Consider the following 21,385-nt stretch of genomic DNA (forward strand, 5'->3'; position numbering starts at 1 on the left):
CCTTACTCTGGGTCAGTGGGCTTCAAAGCATTGTTTTTAACAGCAGCCCACCACCACAGTCCTTTTTTTTTTTGCGTTACGCAGGCCTCTCACTGTTGCGGCCCCTCCCGTTGCGGAGCACAGGCTCTGGACGCGCAGGCTCAGCGGCCATGGCCCACGGGCCCAGCCGCTCCGCGGCATGTGGGATCTTCCCGGACCGGGGCACGAACCCGCGTCCCCTGCATCGGCAGGCAGACTCTCAACCACTGCGCCACCAGGGAAGCCCCACAGTCCATTTTTAAGGTGAATCTTATGCAGCACTTTAAGACACTGATTTTTGAAAATGGGCTATTCTGGAGGAAGTGGAACAAAAGCCAGAAATCTCAATGCCTGGGGCTTTTCCTCAATCGGCCCCTGCAAGGTAGCTCTGGGGACCTCCTCAGAACCCTAAAATCATTTCTACACACACCACCTTAAAGACCTTTCAGTTTAGGGACTTCCCTGGCAATCCAGTGGTTAAGAATCTGAGCTTCCACTGCCGAGGGCATGGGTTCGATCCCTGGTCAGGGAACTAGGTGCAGCCAAAAAAAAAAAAAAGACATTTCAGTTTAGGTAACAAGTCACAGTGTTGACTGACACTATGTTTATGGACAGCAAAACTCTGGAACTTTTTTTTAAAGTATATGAGCAACAGATGAAAACAAGTTTTGTAGTAAGTCCGGTAAAAAAGAGAAGAGAGAGAGAAACAGGAATGCCCCTGCTTTGCAGTCTCCCCCTGTCCCATCTGAGTTAACCACTGCAGAAAACACTTTGGTGTATGTCTTACTGGTCTTCTTTCCTTGAATGTATTGATACATCCCTTCGTTATTACACATCTTTGTCTAGATAGGATTGTGCAATACAATTTGCTTTTTTCACTTCACCATGTCTTGGAATCTTTCCACATCACTACATACAGGTCTACCTCATTCTTAACGTTCTACACACCCTCAAATTTGGAAACATAACAATGGTTTATTATTATTACATTCAGTATGTGACAAAATGATTTTAATCAGTATTTACAGATTTACGGCCCGCCTGTAAAATTCCACGCTCTGGACATAACATCACTTCATGGTATTTAACCACTTGTCTCCTGATGGGCCTGTAGGTTCATGCAGCTTTCACTATTACAAATAAGGGCCACAATGAATAGTCTTACACATGACTCTGCATGCTTCCTTAGGATATATTACAGAAGTGGAATTACTTTATCAAAGGACCTGCACTATTTTGACAAATATTATTGCCCAACTTGCTCCCAAAGAAGCTTCAATAATTGTTCCCACAACAGCGTTTTTATCCTTGCCAACTCAAGATATTATCAAGATTTTTAATTTTACCAAATGGGATTTTTTAAATGGTACTTCACTGTCATTTTTAATTTTCACTCCAGATTCCAAGTGGATTTGAGTATCTTTGCTTTTTTTCTTTCTTTTTTTGCATAATGGGCATTTTGAATAATATTATAAGTTTCTTCTTTTACATATACCTCCATAATCCATTTGGAGTTTAGTTTGCTGTAAAGTATTTGGTGATGGTTTAATTCTATTTTTCTCTGATTAGATAGTAATTTTCCAGCATTATTCTTAAGTAGCCATTATTTCTCCACTGATCAGAAATGCTACCTTTCTCAGAAACTAAATCTATCTATCTATCTATCTATATATACACACACACATACACACACACACACACATATATACATATATCTTTTTCTAGTCTCAGTTTATTGTCCATTGCTCCATTATCTGTTTCCACTCTATTTTAATTACTATGGTTTAACACTGTATTTCTATATCTGGTAGAGAAAGTCCTCTGTTTTTCTTCTTTAATAAGGTTTTCTTGTCATTTCCAGTCCATTTTCTCTTCCATACGAACTGTAGAATCAGCTTGTTGATGCTATAAAAATTGCCTCAGATTTTGATTGAGGTTGCACTGAATTTATAGATTCACTTGTAGAGAACTGACATCTTAACAATATTATATAAATGTGGTATGTCTCTCCATTTATATAGGTATTCCTTCATGCCTTTCAGTAAAGCTTTAGAAGCATTTCATTGTGTGTGTGTATATATATAAATATATATATATACATACACACAAGTCACACATTTCTCATTAGGTTTATTACTGAATATTGTGTGAGGTTGGTTAATATTGTGGATGAGATCCTTGTTTGTTGTTGCTTTTTCCATTACACGTTCAGTCTGTCTACACAGCTAATGCTAGGCCATTTACACTCTGGGATTTGGGAAGTCCAAGAAAAAGTCTATTAAGGGCCATCCAGTTAGACATATCTCGACACTCCCAAAGCCTTGGTAAACCGCAGACCGAGAGGAAGCCAAGGAGAGAGCCCTCACACATGCCATAGAGTCTGCTAAGAGGCAGAAAATGGGGTTATAGGCAGTCTTGGTAACGTCTGCTGGATGACTCTCTCCAATACACCACCATGGGAGGCATCACAGTCGTGAATTTATGGCATCCCAGGGTTGGCTCTCCATCAGATCAGATTCAGGAAGGCTGACTAATGACAATCAAAGCCACAAAAGACTGAAATGGGTAAATAAGACCATCAAGTTATTTTACTTTATGATGGGGCTTTCCATTCCAATAACAACATGCTTGTGTCCTCCATGAAAGCACTCCCTTGCCATTTGCCAAATAACAGGGAAAACAAATTAAAAGTTGCTTTTGACATACCAAATTGGAGGAAAAGAAGGTAGACAGTCTTGAGGAAAATCTCATCCGGGCCAGAGAGAGGTCTAAGAAACCATCCCTCCTCACCACACAGAAACCCTCTTTTCAGACAAAAAAAGTTGGTGTTCCCCCAAGCAGTGTGACCCTATCCTTCAGATGATGCTAGACTACCAACTGCCAAATTCCTGCTCATCAAACTGCCCTTTCTTATACTACCGAATGAATGTCTCCAATATGTTTATAAAATAGTTCTCTAAACAAGACACAGTAGGGACTTCCCTGGGGGTGCAGTGGTTAAGACTCCACGCTCCCAATGCAGGGGGCCCGGGTTCGATCCCTAGTCAGGGAACTAGATCCCACATGCATGCCACAACTAAGAGTTCACATGCCACAACTAAGGAGGCTGCGTGCTACAACTAAGGAGCCGGCCACCCACAACAAAGAAACCCACGAGCCACAACTAAGGAGCCCTCAAGCCGCAACTAAGGAGCCTGCCTGCCGCAACTAAGACCCAGGGCAACCAAAATAAATAAATAATTAAAAAAAAAAAGCTCCAAAGCTGCAAAAACCCTTAAAAAAAAAAAAAAGACATAATACAATAAATTAGGGTTCCACTTAATAAATTACAAACACAGGCCTGTTCTAAATCATTGAGATTACACATGGGTCATAGTGATTGATGCTGAGCCTTGCCAAATTTCTCTGCTGCATGTTCACCTGTTAGTTTAACTCGCAGAGATCAAACTTATTTTCCGTATTTCCAAGTTCGCTAGTGGCATGTCTCACTTTTATGCCCTGTACTGTCAATACTGTCCTCTTTCCCCTTTTCAGGTTAATATCCACACTTCAGTTTGCATCCTTTGGCAACCAGTTACAGATCCACCTCAGTTTAGCATCACAATACAAAGTTCTCCATCTGATACTGACTATGAGGATACACATGAGCCAACCTGTCACATGGGCTCAGTGAGATCCCAGTATACTATGTCTACTACGTTTCTTTCACCTACCCATCTAGGAACTTGGTTTTCAAAAAAAGGAAACAGAGGGAACTCCCTGGTGGTCCAGTGGTTAAGACTCCGAACTTCCACTGCGGGGAACACGGGTTCAATCCCCAGTTGGGGAACTAAGATCCCGCATCTCTCACAGAGTGGCCAAAAAAAAAAAAAGGAAATAGGCAGCATGCAATTGTCAAAAGAATGTGAAATTGGGAGCCAGACAGCTGTGGATTCACATTCCTGCTCTAGCACCTACTAGCTATGGGACTCTGGGCAAGACACTTAAGCTCTGTTTAACCTCTCTGAATTTCAGTTTCCTCCCCTGTAAAATGAGTATAATAATATTCAGTGTGCTAGGCTGATGAAAAGTTTAGAGATACAATGCATATAAAATCTAGCAAACGTTAGACATCCAATAAAAGTGGCTGCAATTATGTAATTATTAAACTCACGCTGGGCTTTAGTGATCCCCTGAAGATAAACAAAGAGGCTCCACTCCACTTGTCCAAACCATCGGCAGTTCTTCACAACAAATGCAGCCCTGATTATGTGCGATCCAAATGAGAATGCAACAGGCAGGGTGGTGACTTAGGAGAGGTTGAAGGCATGGAGCAGGCAACTGGAGCCAAGGACGCAATGGTCAGGATCCGGGGAGTCTGCCAGCTCTGTACTTGAGTATAGAGCAGACAATGGGTCAAATCCAAGGGGCAGGGACTTCCCTGGTGGTCCAGTGGTTAAGACTCTGTGCTTTCAATGCAAGGGGTGCAGGTTCAATCCCTAGTCAGGGAACTAAGATCTCACATGCTGTGCGACGTGGCCAAAAAAAAAAAAAAAAAATTCAAGGGGCAAATCAGGAACGATGTAGGAGTACTAGTAGACTGCTGGACCTGGGGCAGAAGCCTTTTGTCCTTTGCCTGTTTTTTTTTTTTCTTTTTAATTTTTATTGGAGTATAGCTGCTTTACAATGTTGTATTAGTTTCCACTGTACAGCAAAGTGAATTAGCTATACGTATACGTATACCCCCTCTTTTTTGGACTTCCTTCCCATTTAGGTCACCACAGAGCATTGAGTAGAGTTCCCTGTGCTATATAGTAGGTTCTCATTAGTTATCTATTTTATACATGGTAGCAATAGTGTATATATGTCCATCCAGTCCAGTCTCGCAATTCATCCCATGCCCCTCCCTTTGCCTTGTTTTAATACTTCCTGCTAATTGTGGGTATCTACAAACCCACAGGAACATAACAGCAGCCAGAGGCAGTAGCTGATGGCATTGAGGTATCACAAAAGTGTCGCTCAGTACAAATCTGGGAGATTCTGGATGGTGTAGTCTACTAGCTAAATGCATGGGCTCTGGCATTAACATCTTGGGTTCAAATCCCAGCTTTGCCACTTACTAGCTGTGTGACGTCAGGTACAGTACTTTAACTTCTGTGTGCCTTAATTTGCTTAACTGTAAAATGAGAATAATAGAACCTACATCACAGGATTATTGTAAATATAAAACAACACACATTAAGAACTTAGCATCATCCCTTGCATGTGGTAACATCTCAATGTATTATGTGCATTGTTATTATCAATTCTGCATCTGCCAGTAACTAGTGCTGGGAACTTGAGCTGTTAGGGCTTTAATGTCCACGTCTATCCAATGGAGATAAGAATCTTCCCTTTCATGCCAAACTTCATAGAACAAAACCAATGTGAGGGTGCTTTGTAAAGTAAAAAGCAGTTAATAAGTATGAGACGTTATTAATAAAAGGAACTGACACAAAAAAGAAAGAAAGAAAGAAGCGAACACAGTGTACTACTTAAAAGCACAGGACTTTGGAGTCAGCCAGTCGTGGATTCGAGCCTCAGCTCTGTCACTAACTTTAGAAAAAGCATTACGTCTCCCCAGGCTCAGTTTATCCATAAAATGGTATCCCTATGAGAATCTGGGGAGAGGGATCATTAAAGCCCTTAGCACTGTGTCTGGCACTCACTCAAGATTCAGTAAACTCTCCATGTGCCGGTGAGCCAGGTCCATACTCTCACAGGGCAGTGAGGAGACTGGGGCTGACTCTTCTCACATTTGAAGGCAACATCTTTGACTCTGATTCCAGAGGTCTGGGAAAGTGCTTGAGAAGCAGCAGCAGCTCATAAACCAAGCCTGGGACCCTCCACTCTGAATGCCCCCTGGTCCCTGGCTCTCAGCAGACTGCTCCAGCTCTCACACATCTTAATCCCAAATCCTGTCAGAGCTGAGTCTAAGTTAGAGTTTCTCCAAGGAGAGCAGAGACTGCCTGATGGCAGATTCAGCTCGGTTCTCCTCCTCCTGCCCTTAAAGGTGTACAAGGGATTAGGAAAAGTAGTGGGAAATGGGTCAAGATTTCTGTATGCAAGTCCCACCTTAGTCACTGAACTGCTGTGTGGCCTGAGAAAAGTCTCTTTCCCTCTCTGGGCCGTGTGTAAAAGGAAGGAGTTGAGACAGAAGTCTACCTGTAATATTCGTGATGAAAATGATGAAGGATAAGATGATGATGACAAAGAACAATGATTCTCTCCTCTGCCCCACTCTCCATCCCTACTATCTCAGTTTAGCACTTCCTTATCTTTCATTGAACTGTCACAGTGGCCTCAAAATAAGTCTCCCTGGTCCCGTTTTCTCTCAATTCAGCACTTCATGGTCACGCCTCCCATGCTGATCTTCCTGAAGTCAAACTGGGATATTGCTCCACTGCTTAAGACTTCAGTGGTGCCCAACTGGCTACAGAATAAGATCCAAACACCTTGGTTTGGCAGTTACGGATACCCACAGTTTCAAATCAATCCATTCTACAGCCTCATCACAGCAGAGTGGTTAAGAGAATGCGCTTTATATAATTAGACAAACCAGATTTGAATTCCAAGCCCATTATTTACTGTGTGAATTTGGACTAATTACTTAATCTCCCTGAGCCTTCTTCATCTATAAAATTAAGGTGAAACCACCTATAATCATAGGACTGTTTTAAACATAAAATGAGCAGAAGTTTGTGGCATGCTTAGCACAATGCCTGGTACTTAGTAGGTCCTCAATAAGAGGGACTTTTATTACTTACGCAGCTGACGGTTGAGCTAAACTGAACTGTTTGAATGCCCCTGCCTATACACCTTTCCTGGTGCTATTCCTTCCACATGAAATTCCTCTGATAACCTGCCCCCCTCACCCACCCCCGCCAACTCTACAAATCCTAACCCTAAATACACCAAGGCCAAAGCCCTGGTCCTCACGTCCTGTCCTGCTCTACACCTGTATTCCTCACCTCTGTCCTTCCTCCTCACACATCACTGGCCTCCTTTCCAGCCAAAATCAGGTATTATTCATATCTCAGAACAACACCAGACCTAGAGATGCTAACTTCAGGAGGATGAAACAACCTGATAGGGGCCATTTCAAATGCCACCTTCTCCCCAAAATCACTTCCAGAATCACCCAACCTGCCTGGAAGTAATGTCAATGACTTGAAAGCAATATCTAATAGCAGCTTGTTAGAACCTCTTCTGACCCTTATCACTTTCAGTTTTGTATGTTAGATTTGTGTCCATACCTTGCCTTGCTTGCTAGATAATCTGAGCTCTGTGAGGGTAGAAGCCAAGACCTGAGCCTCTGCTCTCACCGTTCTCCCACTGGGCCTCATAAGTGTTTACAGAGTTGAATCAAGTTTAGAGAAGAAACATCCCTTTAACGGCTAGAAGGCTGAGACTTAGGAGGGTGTAAGAATCTGATTCCTCATCCTCCTCTTGGGTGATGGCTCTTGGTTCTGCCTGCTGTGGGCACACATCTTGCCCTTCACGTCCTCTTCCCACCAACACACCCACCAGGTTCTTAGCTCTTTCCTACTAAAGCACCTCATGTTTCCTATTTCACCACAATACTGAGTTTAGAGGAGTTTGCTGGGAGAGGTTAGAGTCTGAAATTAGACATAACCGGGGCAGGGATGGCGCGGGGGTGGGTGCACACAGGAAGTCTTCCATCCATGTTTGTTGAATGATAGAACGAACAAATGAATGAGTTAATACTCTACCTTGGTCTCGCAAGCATGGAAGCTGCCCAGTTTCCAGAAATCAAGCCATCAGGGAATCTCAGATGCAAGACTAGAGAGTGGGTGCTAGAGCCTGCTGAGCCAGAGCTCCACCAGTCCCTCCCCCTCGGACTTAGAAGATGGGCCACCTTGAGGGTCAAGGCCTGGAAGCCAACTACCAGAGGTGGGACCTGAGGTTCTCAGCTGGAGAACTCCAGTGCTGTTCTTCCAGCCTCTGGGCCTGAACGTGGACCCCCATCAGGTTGAACACTGACCAGAGTGACTGTAGAGCCAAGTAAGCAAAACGGCGTTTAGCTTTCAGCCTATTACAACAGTTACATTGGTCCCTTCCAAACGGCATTTCCTGCTGCTGTTTACCAACCGGGGAGGAGAAAATCGATGCAGCAGCTCGTCTGGGGAGCGGGTGCTGAGGGGAGAAGGGGGCACTAGGAGAAGGGGACAAGTCGCCTGAGGACAAGACACCGTCTCCTCAGCTCTTACCCTCACTTCTCATGAATCGCTTCAAAGCGAGACCCTATGGTTTTCATTTTGTCTTTCTCCTTTTAAGTGACGTATGTTTCTATTGTTTTATAATCAACAAGCATTACTTCTGTAATAGGAAAAATAAAGTATTTTTAAATATCAGTAATAAAATGCAACTGTAATAATGTCCTTCCCTACTTAAAATTCTTCGAAGACTCCACATTAGTCCCAGGATGGAGTCCGCATTCCCCAGGACAGCCTGCTGGGCACTGCATGCTTCCTCCCGCTCCTGCCCTCACTCATCTACTTGCTGTTCTGTCCAAAGCACCGTGCTCTTGCTTTGTCTCTAGGCCTTCACAGGTGCAGTTCCAACTGCCCAAAATGCTTTTCCTTTTTGGCTCTGCCATATTTGGTCTCACCTTAACTTCTGTATCTCCCCAGTGCCCTGTACCTAATCCCCAGCAGAGCCCAATCTCCGTGTGGTGTAAGCGCTACACCGTAGGCTCTGTGACAGCATAAACATGTCTTTCTTGTTCTCAACGTGTTCTCCAGTGCCGAGAACAGTGCCTGGCACTTAGATGCTCCATTAAATGTCGCTGGAAAACATAAAACTAATAACGATCACCTATTAGATTTGGAAGGGTTCTCAGAGACCATCTAGCCTAACTCCTCCTTCTAACAGTGGGGCCCGGAGAAGTAAATCCAGATTTTAATGCCAGGTCTCTTCTGAATTGCTATGTGACCTTGGACAATGCCTCCTCTCTCTGACCCGCAGTCTCTCCAGCTATAAAATGGGGAAAGCTCGGGCTTCCCTGGTGGTGCAGTGGTTGAGAGTCTGCCTGCCAATACAGGGGACACGGGTTCGTGCCCCGATCCGGGAAGATTCCACATGCCACAGAGCGGCTGGGCCCGTGAGCCATGGCCGCTGAGCCTGCGCGTCCGGAGCCTGTGCTCCACAACGGGAGAGGCCCGCGTACGTCAAAAAAATAAAAAATAAATAAAAAATGGGGAAAGCTCTTCCTACCCCAACTTTTTCCGGCTCTGCCTCCCCCTCCCCCTCCTGGGTGGTGGGTAGCTCCAGGTACACCGACTGGGTGAGTAGGTAGGATGGTGCAAGAGAAAGAGAAGGTCAGGTTTATCCTCTCAAACTGTTGCCCTTCAGGTTGAGGAGATAAGACACACACAGTGAGGTAGTGCTAAATTAAATGTTTCTGGCCATTCCCTTTTGCTAGGAGATCAGAAAAGGAAGAAGTCAGGGAAGCCTGGGGGCACCAAGCCTCCTACAGGAGATAAGGCTTAAACTGAGCCGGCAGTGGGGGTGAGAGAAGAGGCTCCCCAGCACAGAACCAGCCATCCATAGCCAGGGGACGTAATCAACAAGTGCTCACTAGAAGGTCGGGCTGATGTGGATTCAGACTCCAGCTCTGCTGCTTACTAGCTCAACCTTTCCAAACCTCAGTTTCCTGAACCTCACTAGGAGAATTTGAATGTCTAGCTTGCAGGGGTTTTGTAAGGATTAAATGTATGTGACAGTATCTAGAACAGTGCCTGGTGCCTAACAGGCCATTTTAAGAAATGCCACTTTCTTTTCTTCCTTCCAGCCACATAAACTGGCTTGACATGTTGCTGGCAAGAACATCAGAAGTGCAGCTGGGGTTTGGGGACTGAAGGCTTTTTCTGTCCAACCATTCATAGTCTGTTTACTCTGACATGACTCCCAGTGCCTCATCTCTCCCTCCCTCCCTCCCTCCCTCCCTCTCTCCCTCTCTCCCTCTCTCTCACCCACACCCCCCCCCCACACACACACACAAACACACGCACTTCATGTAAAATCCACAGGACAAACTGATGAGATGGGACCAGGTTGGGAGCTATTACAATCAACAGGAAAAACAAAGAATCAACCTCCAGTCTGGCCTGAAGTTTTCCCTCCACCGCAGGACTGATAAGATAGGAAATTTTTTTTTAACATCTTTATTGGAGTCTAATTGCTTTACAATGGTGTGTTAGTTTCTGCTTTATAACAAAGTGAATCAGCTATACATATACCTATGTTCCCATACCTCCTCCCTCTTGCGTCTCCCTCCCATCCTCCCTATCCAACCCGGCTAGGTGGTCATAAAGCACCGAGCTGATCTCCCTATGCTATGCAGCTGCTTCCCACTAGCTATCTATTTTACATTTGGTAGTGTATATATGTCCATGCCACTCTCTCACTTCGTCCCAGCTTACCCTTCCCCCTCCCCGTGTCCTCAAGTCCATTCTCTACGTCTGCGTCTTTATTCCTGATTATGAGACCAAATGTCATTTTCTATGGGGCTGGAGGGAGAGGCTTCAACTAAATTATAGAACAGTCCCATAAGACGTCTTGGAACATTTCAGGAAGCTACTGATATTCCTGTAGGCAAACAGAATGTGGGAGGAAGTGGCAGGGTGGGAGCGTGGGGGGCAGAAGGGCTGTTTGCTTCAGTCCATTCCTGCTGATGACAGATCGAGGGTGATCGGGATTTACGGGTAGCACCCCAAAAGAAAATATAGCATAACCTCCTTTATCCTGCACCTTCAGAGAAAACGCAGCAGCAGGTGCTTCTGAGCAGAGATTATTCTCTGAGAACAGGTTATTAATCTTCTAGGGAACTATAAACCCTCTTGGGAATCCAACAGAGAGAGCTATACCCTTCTTCATAGGAAAACACAAATACACCCCAAATTCTACTTGCAATGGAATATTCACAGGCCCCAAGTTTACAATGTCTCTCTAACAAAATTTAAAACTTTTCTTAATGGAAATATTTCTTAACTTCATTACCCAGTTTCCCACTGTGGAGACCTACCACAAATTGCTTCTCAGGTTGTTCATGGGAACTAAATGGATCCTTTAAGACCCTCTAAGACCCAATGAACAAATCCTCAGCTAGGAGTCAAGGCACCTGGGCTTCAAAATCAACTCTGCTCTACCTTTTCAGAGAGACACGGCCAGTCTCAACTCTCTCTAGATTTCAGTTTCCTCATCTGGAAAAAAAAACAAAAGGTGGGGAAGGGGGTAGTTTTGACTAGGACAGCAATTTCCAACCCACATTCTGTAGAAGATGAGCCTCATGCACAAAACAAAAGAGTCCTATGGCCAAAATAAATCAAGGAAATGTTGCATAGTCTACTCCCCTCTTGGAGATGCACACAACTCCTCAGCATATGAAGGCCTCTGAGAAGTCCTGCCATAAAGAAATCTGATACATTTGGTTTAATCAAACACTTCCCTACTTGGTTTGATCGTGACTTTTTTTGTCCCATCAGAGAGCATTTAACTTAGCGCTGGGTTCCAGTAAGATGTGGCATCTATTAGTCCTCCCCAAACAAACAAATCAACACGTTATAGAAGGTAACAGAAGGCCGGTATTAAAACAGAGTGGTGTGAACCCTAAGACCAGCAGAACACTATAAAATCCCTCCACCCAACTTTCCTTCACGGCTTGGGAATTGGGCAAAATGGTGTGAATGCTCAGGCATCAGCTTTTAGTCTTTTCTTTTGTTCCTTCAATCTGTCTAGAATAGTGACTCTCAAACCTTAGTGGGCATAAGAATTACTGCACTGATGGGGTTGATAATAAAAGGGGGACTTCAGCTTTATCTGTGATGTATTATTTCTCTTACCTAACAAAAACTGAAGCAAACACAACAAAATGTTAACAGGATGAAAAACAGGTGTTTATTACATCAGTATGAACTTCATTTTTTTAATTTTTCAGAAGAAAGAATAACATCTAATTAATCTCAGTTCAGAGTTGAATATACTTAACAGGGCATCTAGAGAATTTTCAGGGATAATTATGACTGCCCTGATTTTTGCCTGATGCACAGACTTTATGTCTCATCCCCATGTAAGATGCAACCATGCTCTGATAGCATCCTCCAGGAGGGGCTTTGGGAAGCGCTGACCGAAAGCACCTGGGCCTTCCAAGATGTGACATCCCAGGGCCTAACTCTGAGTCCACCTCCTTATCTCCTGCCTGTAGGACTATAGAGTCAACATCTTCCTACGGCAGCAGTGGAACGACCCCCGGCTGGCCTACAACGAATACCCGGATGACTCTCTGGACCTGGACCCATCCATGTTGGACTCCATCTGGAAACCTGACTTGTTCTTTGCCAACGAGAAGGGGGCCCACTTCCACGAGATCACCACGGACAACAAACTGCTGAGGATCTCCCGGAATGGGAATGTCCTCTACAGCATCCGGTGAGTTCTGTACAGGCTCATCCCCTCCATTCTCAGAACATACCCTGTGGGGGCAGACGCTAAGAGGAGGGCCAAACAGAGGTGAACAGGCCCTGGCAACCGAACACCTTTACGGAATAGGCAGAGCCAGCTCTGCAGCTTACACTCAGCAAGTAAGAATAAAATACCACGGGAACTCCTAGAAGCGAGTAGTTCATTATAACCAGGGGGACCAAGGAAGCATCCTAGAGAGGGAAAGTTAAAGTTAGGCCCCCAAGCTTACCCAGAATTTCAATCAAACAAGATGGGAAAAGAATACTCAAAGACAATGCTGACCCCAGGAACATTCGGTTACTCAAGATGAATAAATTCCAGAGAGCTGCTGAACAATGATACTCTATAGCTAACAATACTCTACTGTACATTTAAACACTTATTAAGAGGGTGGATCTCATGTTAAACGTTTCTATCATAATTTTAAATAATAGCCGAGCAAAGGCACAAAGTCTGAAAAATCACAGCAACTTCAACATAAATGGCCTGCCAGCTGGACGGTGCTGCTCACAGGGATAAGCCAGGGCTGCTCCTTCCCTTCTAGAAAGCCTTTCTATCCTCTACTCCTTGCACTGAGTCTGCTGGGACTCCCCTCCCCAGTTGGGGGATCTCCTGCATACACTGGTTATGGGCAAACTTTCAGAGCTTCCTGCCACACTCTGTGCCCCTCCCAACCCACCTAATTCTCAGTCTCCTCCCCCAAGGCATGGAGAGAAGGACCACTGTCCATGTTATATCCTTACTACGTACCATTCACTGGGAATTTACCTACTAGGCTCAGACTTTGTATGTATTATTTATAATCCTCCTAACAACCCTATGAAGCAGGCTTTATTATGCCCACTTTGCAGATTAGACAAGTGAGGATCTGAAAGTTTAAGCAACTTGCCAGAGTTCCCACAGCTACAAAGTAGCAGAACCTAGATTCTCATCTGTTAGTGTGCACCTAATGCCCACTCAGGGCCTAGAAGAACAGTGCAGAGCATTCAACAGGCACTCAAATATTTGATGAGTGAATGAGTATGTTTTTATTTCAGAGAGCTTAAAGGGACACTGGTCCTACTACTGCTGCGTAGCACAGGGAACTCTGCTCAATGTTATGTGGCAGCCTGGATGGAAGGGGAGTCTGGGGGAGAATGGATCCATGTATATGTGTGGCTGAGTCGCTTTGCTGTGCACCTGAAACCATCACAACATTGTTCATTGGCTTTACCCCGATATAAAATAAAAAGTTAAAAAAAAAGGAGGGGGGACACTGGTCCTAAATGACTCTCCTGCCCCTCTAGTCCCTCAGGGGAATATATCTTTTTATTTCCATTAGGAGATGAGCTTTAAGTGTCCAAGCCCATTGGAGAGGCCGCACAGATCCTAATCCCCAAATGTGAATGGATTCAGAGTCTCCCCTGAGAGCAGGCTGGGTGGGAGAGGGGACTCAGGGACCTCAGCAGGTAAAGGAGGCACCATGGAAGGGCAGACTGGGAGGAATCCGAGGCCAGCATGGCCTTCCTCACCCATTGCCCGCCCCACCCAGTGCGCATCCAGACTGGAAGGGTGACGGGCTCAGGAGGGCCACCGAGGCCTGGCTGGCTTGGATTCTGCTGCAGGCAGGCTCAGTTTCATATCTCCAGGAAGCTAAGCCCCAGTGCAGCATGACAGAAAGACAAATCAGCAGAAAGTGATGTTCCAAGGTCATTCAACTTCAGGAAATTCACCCAGTGTGACGGCTGCCCCACTTTGGAGCTTTTATCTTCAGAAATTCAACTGCGTGCACTTTCCCTTCCCTTCCCCCTCCTTCTCCCGCTCCCTCTTTCCCCTCTTCTTCCCCTCCCTCTCCCTGCCCTTTCCCTCCCTGCCTCTGCCTTGTGCTTAAAGGGCCCGCATCCACAGCCGTGGGTGAGCGCTGGAGGAGGAAGTTCGCTCCAGGCCGCGGGCCTCACCACGTGGGGCCGAGGTGCCAGCAGCTAAGCCCCACAAGACCACCAGTTAGGGGTCTTCGGGTATTGAGGTTGGCTTTTCAGGACAGCAGTGCTAGAAAGCCCACCAGCAAACATACGAGCTCAAAATCCAAAAGCCAGGAGACCTGGTTTTGAACCCTGGCTGAGCCATCAGCTGGCTGTGTGACCTCACATTGCCTCCCCACCTAGCCTTCTCTGCACCCGTTTTCTCACCTGTCCAGTGCAGGAGTTGGCCTGATGATCTCTCTGGCCTCCACGAGCCTTTCTTCTCTGTTCCCTGCAGCAGGGGCTCAGATGCTGGCAAAGCCTTTCAAGCTGAAGTCTCGCATCGCAGCTGAGCTGCAGACCTCGGATTCTGTTAAGGGGACTCCCTCTGGTTCTGAGGCTGCAGTCTCTGCCAGGGCTGAACAACCCAAAATAAACAGCTAGCCCAGACGCCTGGAGCAACCACCACTCCCCAACTGACCCCAGCAGGAGCCCGCAGACGCGAGTCGGCTGTGTTGGACACCCAGCGTGCAGGGAGCCTCTTGGAAATCACTTTTGATGAGCCTAGTGTGTGAAGGGAGAACCCAAGAACCACCTGCGCACCTGCTACATACAGGTGCACCTGGGGATGCTTGAGGCCTGGTGGTGCTCAATTTAAAATTCAGGCTCTGCCCTACCTGAGGGCTCTACAGAAGAGAAGGGATGCAGGTGGCCCATGGCCTACAGGCCTTCAGGCAACTTGCTAAAGGCAAGTTTCTAGAAGCCAGACAGATGCCAAAGAAGCCCAGAAGTTCCACTGACTTGTGTGACTTTAGGCAACCTACTTTATCTCTCTGACGTGGAAATATACATATATTATTTCAATAAACACTGGTTCCCTAGCCTCCTTGGCCTTTCCTAGATAACTGATTTTCCAGTAGTAACTGGAACAGAGGCACAGCTTCTCTGGTTTGTGGTTTCAACATCATACAACTCCTTTCTCTTCCCAGAATCACCCTGACACTGGCCTGCCCCATGGACTTGAAGAATTTCCCCATGGACGTCCAGACGTGCATTATGCAACTGGAAAGCTGTGAGTCCCTTGCATGAGGCCTCTAAAAGAACCAGACTCTCCTATCCCCATGGGACCAGCATAAATTCCCACACAGATGCTCCTAACCACTGGACCCCAGGAGATTACTGTAATAGCCCAAAATACCAGATGAGGAGCTTTGCTCTTAGAAAACGCATTAGAAATATAACTCCCCTAACATTGTCTGACTGAAGTTCAGCTCTGGAGCCAGCAGCACTCTGCAAAGAGGCACTGTTCCATGTCCCCTGTGAACATGCCCGCCAGGAATGGAGGAGCAATAGCTTGAATAAGTCATGGTCCTTGAACTCACAGGGATGCTCACTCCAGCAAGGGAGAGGTCTTCTGCACAAGTAACTCTAAGGCAGGCAGCAAGTGGTAAGTGTGTGGTTAGACGTACAAAATGCTGTGGCCTCAAGGCAGAAAGTGCACTTCCTTCTGACTGGGAAGGAGACAGGGTATGGAGAAGGCTTTATGGAGGAGATCACAGGCGAACCAAGATTTTAACAGATGGGGGAGCTCACTTCTTTGACTGCAAACACAGAAACCAATCTGACTCATGTAAAGAATGGAATTAAGTGGAAGGACATAGGGGTTCCACATGGACTTGAAGGAAAAGCTAAAGTACAAGAACCAGGCCAGAGCATTTAGGCAACAGGAACTAACAGACCATCCCCTCGGAGCACCACCTCTGAGGAGAGTCTGCACCAGCCATCTCCGAACCCTTTGTCACTTTACTCAACAAAGTCCTGGGGCAGAGAGTCTGATTGGCCTAGTTGAGTCACCATCTCACACCTTGGCCCCCAACTGATAGCCCCACCAGGATAGCATACCATACAGTTATTCCCCAGAGGAAACTCTGCTGGGGGCACAAGACGGGGGCTTGCAAGGATGGTGCACAGGCAAAAAGAGCGGAGGTCAGCTGAATCTGACATGGGACTGAGGGGTGAGGGCAAGAGGACAAGCTAAGGTGGGAGGCTGGCGGGGGTGGGTAAGAGAGGTGGAAGGGCTGTGGGGTAGATGTCAACAACGAAACCAGCTCTAACCTCTTGTGTGGGGAAAAAAAAACCGCAGCAGCGACACAGTCTCATGAGTTCCACTGAGTGTCTGATGCCTCTCTGCTTCTAACATGCTTCATGTTAGACGCCCTTCCTGCAGCACCCCTGACATGCTTCAAATAAGAGCTTCCGGGTGGTGACTTCTCCTCCTTCTCATCCCATCCCAGTTGGATACACCATGAATGACCTCATCTTTGAGTGGCAGGAGCAGGGGGCTGTGCAGGTGGCAGATGGACTGACTCTGCCCCAGTTTATCCTGAAGGAGGAGAAGGACTTGAGGTACTGCACCAAGCATTACAACACAGGTACGTGCGAGGGCCCACCTCAACCCAGCCAGGGCCAGAGGTCAGTGCAAACATTCATTCAGTCGCTGATCCAACGGATCTTCCGAGGTACCTGTGGTGGATCTATCTCCGTATTTATTACCTAGTGGTCAAGAGAATGTCCCTTGAAACCAAAAAGTGGCTCCCACGCTTTCTTCCTGTGAGTCCTGGGACAAGTCACTTGAGCTTGGGCCACATCTCATGACAAGGGGAGCTGGGAGATACAGTCTCTTTTCTAGGTAGCTGTATGTCCAGCTCAGGACGGACCCTGTCCCTAAGGCAGAAGGGAGAGCTGACAGTGGGAGGACATCTAGCAGTGTCTATCACAGAGGGACTGGCATTTCTATTTTTTTTTTAAGATTTTTTTTTTTTGATGTGCACCATTTTAAAGTCTTTACTGAATTTGTTACAATATTGCTTCTGTTTTATGCTCTGGTTTTGTTTTTCTTTTTGTGTTTTTTTTGGCCGTGAGGCATGTGGGATTTTAGCTCCCCGAGCAGGGATCGAACCTGCACTCCCTGCATTGGAAGGTGAACTCTTAACCACTGGACCGCTGGGGAAGTCCCGGGACTGGCATTTCTGAGAGGGCAAAAGCACAGAGAATGTTCACATTAGACCTCAGTGGGGAGCTGGGAGCTGGGAGCTGGCACTGAGGATTAGTAAACAGTGAAGTTGGAAAGGGTCCCCTGGACTGTGAGCTATGAGGAGGAAACCCCACTTTTTAGCTCAGCTCTCTATCTCCCACGCCTAGCCCAGCATTTGTTGGAAGATTGAACACAGGGATGAAGTGGGGCTGGATCAAGACTGGCTTTGCCTGCCCTGTTTCAGGCTGGGAAGGAGCTCGTGGAACATTGTGGACAAAAGGCAGTCAGCTAGTATGCCACGCTGGGGAGCTGGGCCGGGGGCTGCGGTCTGAACACAGCCGAGTGGAGTGGAGACACATGACAGGCTGGGACAGGGGCCCAGGAGAAGAGGAGGTGAAGGAGAGGGATTCAGAGAAACCACTGTGGGTTCTGATGCAAGTAGAAGGCCCAGAGAAAAAGCAGGCAGCCTGGGTGCTGGTCTGTTTAGGACAGCTGTCTCTTTCCAGTGACCTCGGAGATATCTTAGAACCTTCAAAAATACTCTCTTCATCCCTGGGCAAGCTGAGACTCAGAGACAGTATCCAAGGGGAACTGGTTCCAGGACCTGCTAAATTACCAAAATCCAGGGATGCTCAAGACCATAGTTGGCCCTCCTCACTGAAGGATGCAGGGCCCACAGATACAGAGGGCCAACTGCACTCTCCTTAGCAGTGAGTCCCCATGAATCAAATAATCACAACAGACTCTCACATACCACACACAGCCCTTTACTGTTTACACAGCGTTTTCTCATTCATCATCTCAGTTGCCCTTCACTATTCACATTTAAGTGAGAGCTGAGTTCTGGGCTAGCTCTGTGGATTCAAGGAGAGAAGACTGGCAAGGCCCTGTCCACATGGAAGGGGCTGTCCAGGGAGCTGTAGAAAATCCCCTGGTAACTGTGCGTCAGTGGACTGGAGCTAAGACGCCACCATGGGATGGCCCAGCCCAGTTCCAGGGATTCACAGATTGGGAGGAGACGAGCTGTCCGCAGTCTGGTGCAGAGGACAGAGAGACAGAGAGAGAGTGAGATCAACTTGCCTACTAACTCAGTGTACTATGCCTTAAAGGCTCTGATGATCATGTGAAGAGAGCTGAAGGGACACAGGAAAAAAAGCGCCCCCTGCCTGGGGGAGACTTCACAGTTAGACTGCCATAAAGGAAAGGGAGGATTTCTTTGGCTGGTTGTGGGGCAGAAGAAGGACATTCGGGGCAGAGGGATTATCAGGCTCAAAAACTCAGAAGTGAGAAAATACAGAGGATGCTCAAGGCAAGGGATGGAGTGTAGGGGGTCATGAGTAGAGTAAAGAAACAAGGGAAATGGGGTGGAAACAGGCTAGAGGTCGACCGTGAAGGGCAGACTAGAGTTTGAACTTTTCCCTGTAGGTAATGGGGCCTTTCTTGTATGGGGAGAGATGGAAGGAAAGAAAGGTTCTACAAGAGGAAGTAACAGAAATGAGTCACTTTTTGGGAACAAAACTGGCAGAAGGATAGAGAATGATCCACTTGGGCCCACTCTTAGCTACAAAATAGTGTTGATGGGGATGATGGCAAATGACATTCTCAGCATTAATGGTTTGTGAGGACTGTGCTAAGTTCTTTATAGGCATAGGCATCATCTCATTTTACCATCACAGTAACCATGAGTAACCATATGAGGTTGGTATTATTATTACTATTATCATCATTATCATTATCCCCAATTTACCAAAGATGAGGAAACTGAGACACAGAAAGATTCAGACACTCACCTAAGGACACAGCTATCGTGAGGCTGAACCAGGACTCCAGTCGAGGTTGCTCTGACCTCAAAGTCTTGTTCCTGTCCAAGGCTACCTGGCCTTCCCACTATAAATTCTTGCAGGCAAATTCACCTGCATCGAGGCCCGGTTCCACCTGGAGCGACAGATGGGCTACTACCTGATCCAGATGTACATTCCCAGCCTGCTCATTGTCATCCTCTCGTGGATTTCCTTCTGGATCAACATGGATGCTGCCCCAGCCCGTGTGGGCCTGGGCATCACCACCGTGCTCACCATGACCACCCAGAGCTCAGGCTCCCGAGCATCCCTGCCCAAGGTAAGTCCTACTGCCCAAGAGCACAGAACACCAGGACAGATAAGGAGGACACACATCTCCCTTCCCTGCCTGAGATAAGGCGAGCACAAGGAATTAGTCACTATTTCGTGTTTTTTTTTTTTAACATCTTTATTGGAGTATAATTGCTTTACAATGGTGTGTTAGTTTCTGCTTTATAACAAAGTGAATCAGCTACACATATACAGATATCCCCATATCTCCTCCTTTTTTCAAAAAATTTTAAAATATCTTTATTAGAGTATAATTGCTTTACAATGTTGTGCTAGTTTCTGCTGTACAACAAAGTGAATCAGCTATATGTATACAGATATACCCATATCCCCTCCATCTTGCGTCTCCCTCCCATCTTCCCTATCCCACCCCTCTAGGTGGACACAAAGCACAGAGCTGATCTCCCTATGCTATGTGGCTGCTTCCCACTAGCTATCTATTTTACATTTGGTAGTGTATATATGTCCATGCCACTCTCTCACTTCGTCCCAGTTTACCCTTCCCCCTCCCCGTGTCCTCAAGTCCATTCTCTATGTCTGAGTCTTTATTCCTGTCCTGCCCCTAGGTTCTTCAGAACCTTTTTTTTTTTTTTTTAGATTCCATATGTATGTGTTAGCATACAGTATTTTTCTCTTCCTGACTTACTCCACTCTGTACGACAGTCTCTAGGTCCATCCACCTGACTACAAATAACTCAATTTCATTTCTTTTTAAGGCTGAGTAATATTCCATTGTATATATGTGCCACATCTTCTTTATCCATTCATCTGTCGATGGGCACTTAGGTTGCGTCCATGTCCTGGCCATTGTAAATAGAGCTGCAATGAACATTGTGGTACATGACTCTTTGAATTATGGCTTTCTAAGGGTATATGTCCAGTAGTGGGATTGCTGGATCATATGGTAGTTCTATTTTTAGTTTTTTGAGGAACCTCCATACTGTTCTCCATAGTGGCTGTATCAATTGACACTCCCACCAAAAGTGCAAGAGTGTTCCCTTTTCTCCACACCCTCTCCAGCATTTACTGTTTGTAGATTTTTTGATGATGGCCATTCTGACTGGTGTGAGGTGATACCTCATTGTAGTTTTGATTTGCATCTGTCTAATGATTAGTGATGTTGAGCATCCTTTCATGTGTTTGTTGGCAATCTGTATATCTTCTTTGGAGAAATGTCTATTTAGGTCTTCTGCCCATTTTTGGATTGAGTTGTTTGCTTTTTGATATTGAGCTACATGAGCTACTTGTTTATTTTGGAGATTAATCCTTTGTCAGTTGCTTCGTTTGTAAATATCTTCTCCCATTCCAAGGGTTGTCTTTTCATCTTGTTTATGGTTTCCTTTGCTATGCAAAAGGTTTTAAGTTTCATTCAGTCCCGTTTGTTTATTTTTGTTTTTATTTCCATTTCTCTAGGAGGTGGGTCAATAAGGGTCTTGCTTGTGATTTATGTCATGGAGTGTTCTGCCTATGTTTTCCTCTAAGAGTTTTATAGTGTCTGGCCTTACATTTAGGTCTTTAATCCATTTTGAGTATATTTTTGTGTATGATGTTAGGGAGTGTTCTAATTTCATTCTTTTATATGTAGCTGTCCAGTTTTCCCAGCACCACTTATTGAAGAGGCTGTCTTTTCTCCACTGTATATTCTTGCCTCCTTTATCAAAGATAAGGTGACCATAGGTGCGTGGATTTATCTCTGGGCTTTCTACTCTGTTCCACTGATCTATATTTCTGTTTTTGTGCCAGTACCATATTGTCTTGATTAC

General features: G+C 45.9%; 1 protein-coding gene across 4 annotated transcripts in view; it reads left to right on the top strand.

Annotated features, from left to right (window-relative positions):
- GLRA1 (glycine receptor alpha 1) overlaps nt 1-21,385 on the top strand; it is an 89,437-nt gene that overhangs the window by 46,551 nt on the left and 21,501 nt on the right. For all 4 annotated transcript variants that reach the window (XM_032625637.1, XM_032625638.1, XM_032625639.1 and 1 more), the window contains 4 exons: nt 12,263-12,486; nt 15,449-15,531; nt 16,754-16,891; nt 19,397-19,611. In XM_032625637.1, coding sequence (XP_032481528.1) covers nt 12,263-12,486; nt 15,449-15,531; nt 16,754-16,891; nt 19,397-19,611 — 660 coding nt within the window. The remainder of the gene's footprint in view (nt 1-12,262; nt 12,487-15,448; nt 15,532-16,753; nt 16,892-19,396; nt 19,612-21,385) is intronic.

The sequence above is a fragment of the Phocoena sinus genome, chromosome 3 (assembly GCF_008692025.1).
Source record: "Phocoena sinus isolate mPhoSin1 chromosome 3, mPhoSin1.pri, whole genome shotgun sequence".
In the NCBI taxonomy this organism is placed as follows: Eukaryota; Metazoa; Chordata; class Mammalia; order Artiodactyla; family Phocoenidae; genus Phocoena; species Phocoena sinus.